At 35.8% G+C, this 15174-nt stretch overlaps 2 protein-coding genes across 3 annotated transcripts in view; one reads left to right on the forward strand and one right to left on the reverse strand.

Annotated features, from left to right (window-relative positions):
• The window catches only part of LOC117337482 (ankyrin repeat domain-containing protein 27-like), a 95656-nt gene extending 90595 nt beyond the window's left edge, over positions 1 to 5061 (reverse strand). For both annotated transcript variants that reach the window (XM_033898483.1, XM_033898482.1), the window contains exons 1-5: positions 4966 to 5061; positions 2875 to 3058; positions 2254 to 2376; positions 1766 to 1828; positions 997 to 1090 (exon numbers count right to left, since the gene is read on the reverse strand). In XM_033898483.1, coding sequence (XP_033754374.1) covers positions 997 to 1090; positions 1766 to 1828; positions 2254 to 2376; positions 2875 to 2976 — 382 coding nt within the window. In that variant the 5' untranslated portion in view covers positions 2977 to 3058; positions 4966 to 5061. The remainder of the gene's footprint in view (positions 1 to 996; positions 1091 to 1765; positions 1829 to 2253; positions 2377 to 2874; positions 3059 to 4965) is intronic.
• Positions 5062 to 11854: 6793 nt separating this feature from the next.
• Positions 11855 to 14341, forward strand: LOC117338181 (probable receptor-like serine/threonine-protein kinase At4g34500). The gene has a single exon (XM_033899428.1). The coding sequence runs from the start codon at positions 11867 to 11869 to the stop codon at positions 12737 to 12739; it is 873 nt and encodes a 290-aa protein (XP_033755319.1). The 5' UTR covers positions 11855 to 11866; the 3' UTR covers positions 12740 to 14341.
• The last annotated feature ends 833 nt before the right edge of the window (positions 14342 to 15174 follow it).

Below are 15174 nucleotides of genomic sequence, written 5' to 3' on the forward strand. Positions count from 1 at the left end.
ACACTGGTCATACTGTGTGAGGGTTAACCATAATTTACTGACACTGGTCATACTTTGTGAGGGTTAACCATAACTTACCCACACTGGTCATACTGTGTGAGAGTTACCCATAACTTACCCACACTGGTCATACTTTGTGAGGGTTAACCATAACTTACCCACACTGTTCGAACTGTGTGAGGGTTAATCATAACTTACCCACACTGGTCATACTGTGTGAGGGTTAACCATAACTTACCCACACTGGTCATACTGTGTGAGGGTTAACCATAACTTACCCACACTGGTCATACTTTGTGAGGGTTAACTATAACTTACCCACACTGGTAATAATGTGTGAGGGTTAACTGCAACTTACCCACACTGGTCATACTGTGTGAGGGTTAACCATAACTTACCCACACTGGTCATACTGTGTGAGGGTTAACCATAACTTACCCACACTGGTCATACTGTGTCAGGGTTAACCATAACTTACCCACACTGGTCATACTGTGTGAGGGTTAACCATAACTTACCCACACTGGTTACTGTGTGAGGGTTAACCATAACTTACCCACACTGGTCATACTGTGTGAGGGTTAACTGTAACTTACCCACACTGGTCATACTGTGTGAGGGTTAATCATAACTTACCCACACTGGTCATACTGTGTGAGGGTTAACCATAACTTACCCACACTGGTCATACTGTGTGAGGGTTAACTATAACTTACCCACACTGGTCATACTGTGTAAGGGTTAACCATAACTTACCCACACTGGTCATACTGTGTGTGGGTTAACTGTAACTTACCCACACTGGTCATACTGTGTGAGGGTTAACCATAACTTACCCACACTGGTCATACTGTGTGTGGGTTAACCATAACTTACCCACACTGGTCATACTTTGTGAGGGTTAACCATAACTTACCCACACTGGTCATACTGTGTGAGGGTTAACCATAACTTACCCACACTGGTCATAATGTGTGAGGGTTAACCATAACTTACCCACACCACTCCTGTTGAGCAGACAGTTGATACAAAGAACCCGGAAACTCTCATTGTTGTTGTTATAGAATATTTCTTCAAATAAGATGGGAACCTAAAAACCAAAATATTTACAATTAGTTCTTTTAATCGAAGTCCAGCATCAGAAACTACCTATGTTTACCTATTTGTGAAAAGCTATTTTATACTGCATTCATGACACCTGTGAATTATGGAAATATACTACTGGTAATCATTAATGTTTGTATGCCAAACACAGTACCTTTACTCAAATGAAGAGCTTAACAAATAATTTACAGAATTTAAAGAATTAACCTTTTAAAAACTTTCAAAAAGTTTAATTAGTCAAAGATCCTGCTTTTGAGAATGTTGCAATGATGCCCATGTATATTCTATTTGGCTCACAGAAGTACAAGTATACCAGGTAAGCAAATACGAAATCTGGGACTTAAAAATTGTTTATCATATAATCACTTTAATAAAGTCTGTTGGAGAGGCCTAGTAAATGTTTAATTAATAGAATTATGTAAGCTGTATAGTTTTGGTGTCTTATGTTTCATATACAACCGAAAAATACAAGGAAATGAAGCGAAAATTGTTGTTACGCATGTATGACCCTTGTTTTGACCGTTTCTCCCTCGTTTTCACAGGTCATGATTTCTCATTGTCTGAGATGGCATCACTGGAGTCGTTCCAGCAATTTAATTAGATCTAAATGTATGACACTTGTAAGTACTTGATTCTGGAACAGTAAAAACCACATATTTACCGTTTTAGCTGGGACCACATCTGTTGGCACAATATTGACATTTCCATTACAGATGGTCAGTTTCTGAAAATAAACAAATACCAATGTCCAGTTTGTCCATATGTGACCATCCAGGAGACAGAAAAAAATGGTCATTTAGAAGTGTTTTACTTTTTATAAATAAATCAAGAATAAGCAGATTTAATTGCACTAGCAAAAATTTGTCCCACTCACACTGCGCACACTGTATGTATACCTGGTCATTTGATAAATGATTAGCATATAGGACTGTCATTGTTAAAATGTTCATCATTTATTCACAGTTGGTTTTTTATTGTTCATGTGTATACAGTCAACTGATTTAAATTGTACAAAAAAAAACTGTTTATCACGGAGATAGTGATAGCAACATGTCCTTGTTTTTTCTTACTTCTCTACGTTCCATTGAACAACATAAATGGCTCCTTGGAATTAGTGAGTTAGTGCAATAATCAAAAGTGTTGTAATACCTTGTTAGACCAACTCTTAAATTCCTCGCCGTCATCACTCAAAGGTATTACTACATGCTCTGTGATGTCTTCACGAGAAAAACTGGGTTCTTTCACCACAGAGGAATACTTCGGCACACACAACTGAAAACACAGTAAAAAGAAATTTACTACATTTCAGGTGGGAAATATTCTGAAAATTGTTTTGGTAATGTATGTGTATTATAATAATAATGACAAAACATTAAAAAGAATAGGCATCAGGGATATGGAATTCTGATCTAGAATATCCTTAAATTCTCCTTATCATTATAAAATACAAAAATTCATTACAGAAGTTGATCCTGGCTGCAATTTCATTATTCCTTCCCTCTATTTTTTGAAGATCAAATAGTTCATGGGGATGCCCTTGTTCTTGTCACGTGATAAACTTTTGGATATATATGCTATATAGGCAAAATGATTCTTTGTATTTGGTTTTATAGCATTGGAATTTTATCATCAAAACAGTCAGCACTTATTTAATCAACTTCCTGTGTAGCTTCTTGCAAACATATTCAGTTTTAACCATACTAATTTTATTTAATAAGAGTGCTGCTCTGAAAAAATCCCTAAATATATGTATGTCAAGAAAACTCTTACTGTCCATCGCTTGCTTGTGGCCTCCTCATATATGTCTGTAAACTTTGTTGTGAGCGTGACAAAGAATGGGTTGTCATAAATATCTTCATCGTATCTGTCCATCCTTGATGTTTACAGACTTTGACTGATCTTAGTGTGTCAAGTTCACCTGCATGTCAACCCATGACACTGTGCAGCATTCAAACTGGAACAGAAATTGAATATAAAGATGTTGCCAGAAGAAAGGTACAAGAATGATTATTATTCTTACAGCATCACCATCAAATTGAGATACCAGAGTGATCTTGGCGTCTATTGAAAGGATCCCTATTGTAAGTTTGATGTTTTCTGTTTAATCTTCTGTGTTCATATTCACAACACTATTTTCTTTCTGTAGTGATCATGAGTATCATGTCATCATACCTATTAACCAGAATAAATTGTCAAGTGTAACATGGAGATCACTGATATATATACCATATATATTTTTCTGGCCTTTTCTTTATTAAGTCATGTTTATTTCAAGTAAAGGACCTGAATTAGGATCCTATACCAGAATCAAATACAATAATAATACTAGTGAAATAAATCTATTGTGACAACAGTTCCAATTTCTACAAGCTAGATTTCTGACTTATAATTTTATAAAAGTTTTTAAATTTCCCAATCTATATATATATATATATATATATAATAGTTTTTTGAAAAAAAAATCACTGTTTTGTCGATATTACTTGTTCTGGCTGATCAAATAATCTTTATTCCATATCATAACTACACGAAAAGCAAAATGTTTTTCCTTATATCCAGTTTACTTGGTTGTCCCTTAATTGTCTCTCAACTTTGAATCTTGTCTTTCCAATTTGAATAAAATCCACTGTAGATACCTCTATAAAGATGATAGGAGTATGACATGTCCTTAAATCAAGGTTGCTGAGATGTTAAGTCTCAAAACTGACCAGAAGTCATGTTTCAGTTTCAAATGTCACATATATACCACATACCTGGATAGTGAGGGAAAATATATACAGACTGTATATATGATCACATAATTAATCTCACAATTACTTCTAAAAAATAACATAGATGAATAGATAGCTATAATGTGGAGCTAATATACATTACAATCAATGTTTGAAGGCATATTGTCTGTCAACTTGTTACTTCTGCGTTACGGTGATAGTTGGAAATGCACTCTGATGGATCCAACACATGATCTTGAAATACTACTGTACCTTTGTACATGATGGTATTTCATTTTTAATTGGTATGAATATGTTTAGACACCTTTGGAGCGGAACTGGACTGGGTCGATCATCGGCGACCAGGTAGCTCAGTTTGTACTGTGGTGCTTGTCTAGAGTGTAGAGGGTCCTGGGTTCGAACCCCTGGTCTGGCTGCTACATTTTCTCTTTCTCCTGTTATATAATTGGTGAGCTTGCCTATGTACCCATGTTTAAAGTATTGAGAGTATGCTTAGCAAGGGGATATCCGAACTTGTGGTCTTCAGGGCAAAGACTTGAAAAAAGGAGTTAGGAATGTAGCATTACTGCGCGCACTGGATCGATCATCGGCGAACAGGTAGCTCAGTTGGTAGAGTGTCCGTCTAGAGTTCGGAGGGTCCGGGACCGAATCCTGGTCTGGCTGCTGCATTTTTTCTTTCTCCTGTTACACTTTTAATTCACGATCTTGTGCACTGTGATAATATTTACTGATTTGTGATGATCTGTCAATCTTAAACCAAGTCATTAACAACTGTGATATCATTCTGATGTACCATAGCTGTACTGCAGTTCATCGATTGTTTTACATGAACATTGATTTGCCGACATAATTTTTTTATTATATTTTGGATGTATCAAAGCATCCCAAATGAGAGGTCACAATATTCCACGGTGATACAGATGTAGGACGATTACGTCAGTGGTATCACATGTATACCTGCTACCAGGTAAAAAACATCAGTGATCATGAATAGCAAGCAGTGAACCACATCATCATGGTGACAAGATGATTTTTGTGGCTGAATTCAGAATGACATCTCCGTCTGTGCCTGTCGAAAATATATATACTTGTGTATGTACTCGCCAGCACGTTATTTGTTTATACTTACCCGTCTGTGTGTCGTGTGACTCTTCTTATACGGGCGTCAGCCGCAATATTTACTTTCGAATCGTACCTTGTTCTTTTCTGCTCGAAGTAATTTCCCATCCTTCTAAGGAAAGATGTATACGCAAGGTAGACAACTCCTGCTATCAAAATTACACGCTAGGCCTAAGCTGAACAATACAATTTAATGTCAGTGCTAACACTAAGTTTTAATCATTTTTTTAAAGTTCATACAGAGACATATATACACATATATGTCTCTGGTTCACGTTGAAATACGAAAAATTATAGTTTAAACTTATTATGTTTTTGTTGGATGAACTTTCTGCTACTTTCGTACTGAAAAACCACAGCCCACAGTTGGGACCTGAGAATTTGTTACAGCAGGGACATCTAAGCTCAGTTTTTTTAGTAGAATTATCTATCGAATATATCTCATAGCCTACTGTACCCTTTTAAGCTCGGGAGCTTGTATTTCGACACACATGTATTGCAGTGTATCGTAGAGGAACGGAAATTACAAGTCTAATTTTAATTAGATTGGGACAACCCCTACCCTACTTAGACAACAATAATATTGAAATAAAAATGTAGCGGGACCGTGACTGAGTGAGTCGATCATCGGCGACTCAGAGAAACATAATTATATCACTGAGATTATACACGTCACGTCTCTGAACAAGCTAAGTAAAATCTGAGGGGGTATAAGACATGGTCCACATCGAAAGCCTGATAAAAAACATAACTAAATGCCTTAATAAGGGCAAAAGCTGTACTACACAAGAAACCACGTAGAAGGCCAGTCAACATTATATATATACCCGGTCCAGATACTCACTTAGATTGTTACAAATTCTTTAGTTCCAATGTGAACGTAAAACATATATATTGTCAGGCCCCTGTGTGTAATATTGAACTACTTTTCTCTTAGAGTGTTTCACTAATCTATCAAGTATTGTTCATGTGTTGGTCAATTTGACGGTATTGGCGTTAAAATGTCCGTCCTTAGTTCTGACGTAAATTTTGGCTAGTCCGGCAATGTCCTCCTGCATTTTTCGACCGATCTCTTTCTGGTATACAATATGATCGTGCTATGAAGTTTTGTCTCCCTGAATTCCGATTCGATTGTTATTGTAAAATTTCTTCTTGCTTGTTTCTTACATGTATTCATTTTTATTTTGTCCGGAGATCTCCTCCTACATTTTCTGACCAATTTCTTTGAAAAGTAGTTGGCTTTATAATCGTGATGGGTTGATGTTTTCCCCCCCAAAAAAAAATTGATTAAACGATTTTTGCAAAAGTTAATTGCCATTTGTTTATTTAAGTATTTTATTTTTGTCGGGAATCTCCTACATTTCTCAACAAATCTTTTTTTAAACTTAGAACACATTCGGATCCTGCTATGTAGATGTGTCTCCTTATGACAAGTATTCCAATTAAACAGTCTTTGAAAAGTGAGATTTATAGCATGCAAGATAACAACTTTTATGGTGATCTTATTTAACTACAATGTGAAAGTTTAAGTTTAAACATATTTTATTGACATAAAATGACAAAGGGATTGGTCGGTAAGTTTTGCCAACTTATTGATGACCTTTCCCGCATAAATGACATATGATAATATACAGTGGTCACATGATGATATGTACAAATATTCAACAATATGATAAACAAAAGATGATTTATGAATTGTCTTTCTTAAAAAATAAAAAAAAGGTTATATTTTATTAGGGATGGAAAAAGAGAGAGAGAATGAGAGACAGGCAGGAGGAGAGAGAGAGGGGGGGTGACAATAGTTTTGTATAGCTTGCAACAATGTGAAATATTATATGGCATTCGACGGACGTATATCAATTGTACTCTTGTTCACAGTCTGTATTTAATTTTAGTTTTACATAAATTTGATTTACTTGAAATAAATAATTTATTGATTACGTGTTATGTTCTGTATCGAAACATGTAGTATAGAGGGCCGCAGTGGCTGAGTGGTTATAAGGTGTCCCGACACTTTATCACTAGCCCTCCAATAATTCTTGTCACGTCCTTAAATGACCCTGGCTGTTAATAGGACGTTAAACAAAACAAACCAAACCAAACCAAACTATGTAGTATATTTTATTGTTGTTTACGGCATGCCAAAGTGTCAAATATTATACATATATTACTTAAGAAAAACAAATTTGACCTTAAGGGCAAATATCTTTTTTCCTTAATGTGTTTTTATCTTAAGAAATGATTTTACCTTTAATGTAAAAATGTTATTTTATGCTAAGGTCAATTCTTTTAACTTTAAGTGTAGATAAATATGATCGGGTCACATAATGGTAAACAAATAGTTTCCTTAAGGTCAAAAAAACATTACGTACGTATTAGCATTTTTTTTTTACCTGATGGGAAATGAATTGTACATATATAATGACAAATAAACATGTATTTTCCTTCAGGTCAAAAAGCTATTATGTACCGATCTTTTAAACTTCAGAATTAGTAATGGTTTTTTCTCGTACATAATGTTAAAAATGCCAACAACTGGATAAAAACTTGTTTTTGCCATTATGTGAATGATTGCATTTTCATACTTAAGGGTAAACAATTGACCTTAAGGGCAATTGTAGGATGTAAACTTTATTTTGTTTACAACAATTGCGAAACAATATCAATCAACTTACACTAGCCATTACGTATAACGGCAACTTTGTTGCACTTAAAAGTCAAATGATTTAACCTTAAGGGCAAAACATATACATTTAAGGTCAATTTTTTCCCTTGAGTATTTTATGTATTATTTGATACTTTGGCATGACATTGTTATGTAGTCTGTTAAGATGGGATGTTAGATAACAGTTGCCACGGAGGGGGTCCCGTGACTACGTATAAACGAGGCAGCATTAGTCTGTGCTCGCCCAGGTATAGGCCTACCAGTCTCGCCCAGGTATAGGCCTACCAGTCTCGCCCAGGTATAGGCCTACCAGTCTCGTTAAGTACAACCTTCAGCTTAACAGATTACACATACCACTGTCATATCAAAAAAAATTGAAAGTCATATTTTCTATGCAAGCGCCTGTGGTCTCGCCCAGGCATAGGCCTACCAGTCTCGCCCAGGTATAGGCCTACCAGTCTACAGTCTTTATAGCATACCAAGTCTCGGACCCTTAAATGACCTTAGCTGTTAATAGGACGTTAAACAAAATAAACCAAACCAAACCAAACCAAACCACAGACAACAAAAACACAAAGGCGTTCGTGCGCGCGCGGGTTTCACCTGATTGTTGGTTTCAAAATGGGGCTCTCTATCTAAAATCTTTTGACTAATAAAAATCAAACAAATGCAAATTTCATCGCTTCTTTATGTGATTTTAAAAATGTACCAGCTTTACAATGTCTTCACCAGGTAGCTCTAATAGTTAGAGCGTCCGTCTAGAGTTCGAGTCCCAGTCTGGTCGCTGCATTTATATTCATGTTGAAAATTAACAGCATGCAAAACTTCTAGAGTATACCAGTATGCCTATGACAGAGGCCTACACAACCAAGTAAAAGGGTATCAGTATTATCTTTTTCCCGCGTTTCGGAGAATAGCGGGAAATATTTGTCCTGTATACACGGAGTATACTTTGACAGGTTGTCCGTCTCGTGCATTGGCAATAGCCAATCAGATAGGGCCATTGGTTAGGTGTAGATCGGGTATAGGTTGCAATTGGGTAGTCATTCTAGCTCAGATCGTCGCACATGTAGTACGGCAAAATGGAAATTTGCATACAGTAGATATATTGCATTTATAGAGGTATGTTTGGGTGTCGCTAAATGGTTAGAAATCCCAGCTAAAAAAAACAACAACAAAAAAAAACAAAAAAAAAACAAGCATTGTCGGGCTGGTACACCTGTTCTCCTATAAAAAGGTTTCAGGTTGGGTGGCGGGCTTGGTTTTTGAGGATTTTAATGCGACAACCTGTGAGAGGGAATGAGAAGGAGAAACGTTGAGACCATATCGAATGTACTTTCCTTACGATTGTTGAATAAACGCCGTCTCCGTCCGTACTAGCGGTCGAGCAGCTAATTGCTATATATGTGTTGGTTTTTGATATATATATAGAGGACATGGGAAAAGTAGCGCAGAGTCTGTGAAGGACTGACAAAAAAATCAAAATTTACACTTCACTCAGATAATACCATGAACCAGAAGTCCGTGGATTTTTGTTACAATATGTTTCTGAAAAAAAAGGATATACTTCCGCTGCAGGGTATATATAATTAAGACATTAGTAAAAATGAGACCATGACATGATGATTTTTAACATCTTTGTTAATTGGAAAATAACCTTACATTAGCCAGGTCCCTGCATTAGCTAATACCTTCTTATTGATAATTGTGAACATTGCTATCACTTTATGATGATCTGGGTTTGTGTTATAATATACAGGTATATATATATATTGTAATTTTTTTGTAACAAGCACATACATGTATGTATGTTCGTTTGTAATTTTTAATATATTTTGGCTATTACCAATTTACATAAAAAAAGGAAGTTATGTCTACGGCCTAAATACATTACACTTGAGAGGTCGGCCTTTAATAGTTGATGATCTCACCTGTTAACATGCATGTGTGTGGCCTTTTCTCACTCACGTAACCCCAACCTCTGGGCAATGTATCCAGGTGTGAACAGGTGTGTTACACCGCGGGGTTCACCCGTGACGCTATATCTACCATGAATATATTCTTGACAAAGGAATTGCTCGGTGTCTTTCGGTTGACAGTTGTTCAGATCAGGTAACGGTCAATCACAGGCTTCAGCAGATGTAGGGGAATGCTGGGAGATTATAATCGCGTAAATCCTAACAGTAATGGTATAACTGGTAATTAACGATGGCGTAGCTAGGCGAAAATTATATGGATGCTCTCTCTTTCTCTCTCTTTTTTTTTTCACTTTTTTTTTCGGAAACAAATGTGAATGCTTTGGCATACAAGCATATACATGGTAGTTACGCCACTGATTAATGTAAAACACCTTTAAAAAAAAGGACGATTTCTTATGAAATTGGAAATATATATCATTAAGCATAAAATTCAGAGACCTATATCAAATATATAATATTATGTCTCTGTAAAATAGGGCGAAAATATATATAAAGACCAACGAAATATATTTATACATTTCCTCATGTAGTTGGACAGATTGAGTCAGATGGCGGTGTTGGAGGGGCTACTCAGTACCACAGGGACTTGGTAAGAATTCCCAGCACACGGTCCATATGGACCGTCTATAAGGACCGTCGGTTGGAAATTCGTGCCAAGTCCCTATGTTCAATATAAGTAAATTTATCAGTATATCACATCAAGAAGTTACATGAAATTGAATCCTGCAAAGAAATGTAAATAAATAAATAAATAAATAAAATTTAAATTTAAAAAAAAGAAGATAATAATAAATAAATAAACGGACACATGCAAACATTTCTGAACAATAGGAAGTGAACACTTTAAGATGTACCAGCGTGCCCGAAGTAAGACGTCCAAAATATAATTAATTATTCATACTCCGACTTCATTAGTGTGTATGTATTCTGTCATATGGTCACACACGTTTGTCAATTGTCCACCTATATGTTAGGGTACAGTGGACAGAAATGGAAGCATGCATGCTACCGATTTTCACTACATCTAGACCAGGTCAGTTCAGAGGAAACCACGAGTCGGACAACAAATACCCGGTATGTGCAGATGTTTTCGTCTTTTGTTTTCTGATATATTCTATATATTATTCTAAATATTTACTAAATGACGATGTAAGAAAGTCAAAACGCATTTCGTTCTCTACATAAAATATCGACCTACATTGTAACAAGCTTAATGAATAACTTAAGATATTTTACATACACTGAAGAAGTGCAAACATATCTTTCAAAAACAAAGAGGCACCTTTATATTGTTGTATCAAGTCTATTAGAGTTTATTGTCATGTTCAATCGTGACAACTTACATATACAGTATACAGGAAGATGTTTGTTTCCTATGTTTCGTTGACAACAATGGAGCTACAGAGTCAGTTTTGGGTATGTGGATGACTGCCGACCATCACTGCGCCATTGAAACGTTCTTTTTAAAGAACGCCGATGTGGCGCAGCGGTATAAGCTGCGGGTTTTTCTGGCTAGGCGATTGGGTGCCGATACCCTGATACCCTGACATGATTATTGTGGAAGTCGTCTATAAGATGATATGAATACCTGGATCGCAATTTATTTATATACATGGATACGAATTGTACATATATTATAAATATTTCTCTCGGTACAACTACGACAGGAAATTCAAATCTATGTCTTCGGATCACCAACACATAGTGTATATATACGCCAAGGTCAAGATCACCAAGCATTTTAAAGGCAACCTATTTGGACTGCTTTTTGAGAGTCAGTAATTGTGAACGCATGGCCATTCTCATGTTTCCGCCCATGGTTGGTCAAAAGTCAAACCATGGCAATCTCTGGGTAACAACTTCAAAAGTGCATCATTGTTCATAGCTATCTTCGGCCTTATTCTGTATGTTAGAGTGCCACATACCAATCTCATGTCCAGTAATAAGTAAGGTCAGGGTCACATCAAGAGTTCAAAGTTCAAACCATTGTAATGTCATACGGTCTAGACCACAGGGACTTGGCATGATTTCCCAACCAACGGTCCATTATATATTATAGATACTATATATATTATGTGGACCGTGGGTTTGGTATTCGTGCCTAATCCATGTGGCCTAGATGAACAAAATGGCGGGTTTAATGCAAACATACAAGCATTTCCTTCTGAGCAACATATTTGATATTATGCTTCAGAATATATATGGTAAACGATTTATTTTGCGATAAACTTTATACTTTTATCTTCACAGGCGAAACTATCTCTGTCATGGATACTATTAGGTTTGGCAGACTCACTATTTCAAACGTGGTTGCTAAAGAACATCTTCACCTTTACGACAATTACGATTTGATCATGCCACATTTTGTTGATCAGCGCCATATTGATTATGACATTGGTGAAAACAACGGACTTCCGGTGCATGTGGGTCATGGATCATTCGGAGACGTTTTCCGGATCCGGTTTACGGACGGGCGATGTTCAGACACTAAAATATGTATAAAAGAATTCACAGAAAAATACGGAACCAAACCAGAAGCGATTGAAGAGGCAAGAAAACTGCTATATCTCTCCGACACCGGCTATGTTCCTGTATGTTTCGGTCTCATAGAATTTACAAACCAAGCTATCAATCAAAATAGCTTCGGTGTTGTTCAAGAGTTTATCGGGGAAGGCCAGACATTTCATAGATTCCTTCGTCAAAGTAAAAACAACATCAGCAAAGCTGACTGGATCAGTATAGCATTCCAGCTGGCGCATGGACTGGACAAGTTCCACGACAAACGAATACTGGTCAACGACATAAAGGCTAACAATGTTGTAATGTATAAACGTAAGCAAGGCCACAGACTCAAATACATAGACTTCGGGCTGGCGTCCTATCGTACTGGACGCACGTTTCACCCTCCTTCAGAAAAGCTTGCGCGTTTGCGCCACTTGGCTCCGGAAGTCCGAAATGGTTTTCGGACAAACGAGTCGACGGATGTGTATAGTCTTGGTTGCCTTATGCGAGAAATAAATGTTTATGGAAACATCAAGGATTTGCTGTTGATCAGTCATATGTGTACCCGTGATGCACCAAAGATGAGACTATCGGCTCGCGCCACAAAGCTTCTGATCGAAAACATTGTCGACGAGTGATGTTACATATGTGGATGTTCTGACATAGATGTCAGATGTGGAGCATCTCATCTATCAAAATGTCTAAGTCGGGTGCCTGGGTCAGAGGAGCTATTGCTGATGTGTTTCAGACATTGTTGCAACTTGTAATGAGCATTTAAAATGATTCAACAAGGTCAAAATATTTCAATTTGAGAACATTTATTTCTTTATTTTGGATTATTAAAACGAAGTCACACAGAGCGATACCAAAGTGTGGCTTGGCATTACTTCGGAGTATAGTGCCTTAGTTAGTCGTTTACATGCGAGATGTAATTCATCAGTTGACTTCAATTGGCCAAATGTAAAGAAATAAAGATGAAAAAAGTGGGGATTTGGGATATGTTACCCTGGTAAGATATGGAGAACTTCAGAAATCTGCAAGTCAGAGATCTGTGGTTCAAACCAGAGCGGAGGCATCGGGGAAAATTTACAATAACGCTTTATAGATTTAGAGCATGGACATAACTCGTTATACCCATTACTCATAGTCCGTGTAAGCTTATACAAATACCCGCTGCTGTTTAATGAGATATAGACTGATAAAATAAAACGTAAGAATTTATTACGAAAACATACTATGCTGGCATATAAGCATAGCCTGTTTTCGTTATGAAGTCTTACTTTTTACTGTAGGTTTTCTCCTTAAATATGGAAAACCGTACCATATTGATATCTTCTGTCTCCTAACAGTGAGTGTCGTCTTCCACCTGTACAGTCATTGTATACATTTTTATCCCCGGTTAGAGTTTTCGGCACGTTATAGCCACGACTTTCTATATTGGGCCGATGGTTATTTTGTCATTTTGAAATGTTAATTCTTTTTTACCGTAAATTTGATACAATGTGTACATTATTCAGCTTCTCTCTAAAAGTTTCCTAATTTATATATTATATTATAGCTTCTCTCTAAAAGTTCCCTAATTCATATATTATATTACAGCTTCTCTCTAAAAGTTTCCTAATTCATATATTATATTACATCTTCTCTCTAAAAGTTTCCTAATTTATATATTATATTACATCTTCTCTCTAAACGTTTCCTAATTTATATATTATATTACAGCTTATCTCTAAAAGTTTCCTAATTTATATATTATGTTACATCTTCTTTCTAAAAGTTTCCTAATTTATGTTTATCTTATTTATAGCACGCCTCGTTAATGGACAAGGCAACACATGTATATGGTTGATATTTTGATTGATACAATGTAAAATATCTTACATTATCGGAGATTGTGATGAAGTGTATCATATCAAATGTGGTTAAGTTCAATGCTTTATTAAGTGACCTTTTTCACATCTTAAAAAAGACAGAGTAAATGAACTTGTTTTAGATCACTTTCAAAAAATAACGGTAATTTAATTGTATTTAGTACAGAAAATATTACCATTTATAATGTCTAAATTTTATCTCTCTTATCTATCAGCTAGAGTCCTTCCCTTCGTTTCACTCTGTCAGCGATAAGCTTGACAGCCGATGTGAGGCTTCCAGATAGTATGATATTCTATCAGCATGGCTTTTTATAGACGGCATTTTATGACAGTTATTTTTTTAATTCATGTATAACTCATACGTATTCATTACACTATCTGCGAATATTCGATTAATTAATACATGTAATAAAATTGTTATTGGTCTTCAAATACAAGTTTGATTTCATTCATTTTCAATATATAATATTATACTACAAATATACTACAAAATATATTAGTTTAACTATTGGTTATCCTTGCGACATTACAAAAGAAAATTAACAGAAAAGAATTCTTTCTAATGTTCAAGAAGGCCATTACGTATGATTCTTATTTTATACATATATATGTCTCTGTCCACACCTAGGGGAGGTAAGTTGAGATACAGATTTTCGAACACCTTTGGTGTGAAAAATAACAATTTAATGACGTAAATGTTACTCGTGCAATAAAATTGACTTAAAAATGTGATAATCATTACATCCGGCACTGGGTTTTGAAGATTCATCGTTAAAATCGCTTCAGTTTAGATTAAGAACTACTCATATTATATATATTTGCTAAATGTTTGCCACACAATAACAAAAAAAAGTCATTGTCGGTTACACTTATAGAAGCGCGAAAATGCGGCAAACATTTAGCAAATATAAATAATATGGGTAGTTCTTAATCTTAACTGAAGCGATTCCATTTAAGTGTAAGTGGAGAGGAGAAAACGTAGCGGCAAGACCGGGGTTCGAACCCGGGACCTCCGAACACTAGCCGGAAGCTCTACCAATGGAATATATCCGTGACGCTATTTTGGAAAATCAAAGCATTCTGATTTCATAATAGTTATTAGCAACATGCATGATCATATGATTTCTTTTTATTTGTACCACAAAACCCTTTTTTTAATTTTTTTTTTTTTTTTTTTTTTTTATTTGGCATAGTCAGAATTT

Source organism: Pecten maximus, chromosome 11 (assembly GCF_902652985.1).
Source record: "Pecten maximus chromosome 11, xPecMax1.1, whole genome shotgun sequence".
NCBI classification, from domain to species: domain Eukaryota; kingdom Metazoa; phylum Mollusca; class Bivalvia; order Pectinida; family Pectinidae; genus Pecten; species Pecten maximus.

What these genes read in the sequence shown, in the direction of transcription:
- LOC117338181 (XM_033899428.1), top strand. Translation starts at nt 11,867, where the DNA reads ATGGATACTATTAGGTTTGGCAGACTCACTATTTCAAACGTGGTTGCT.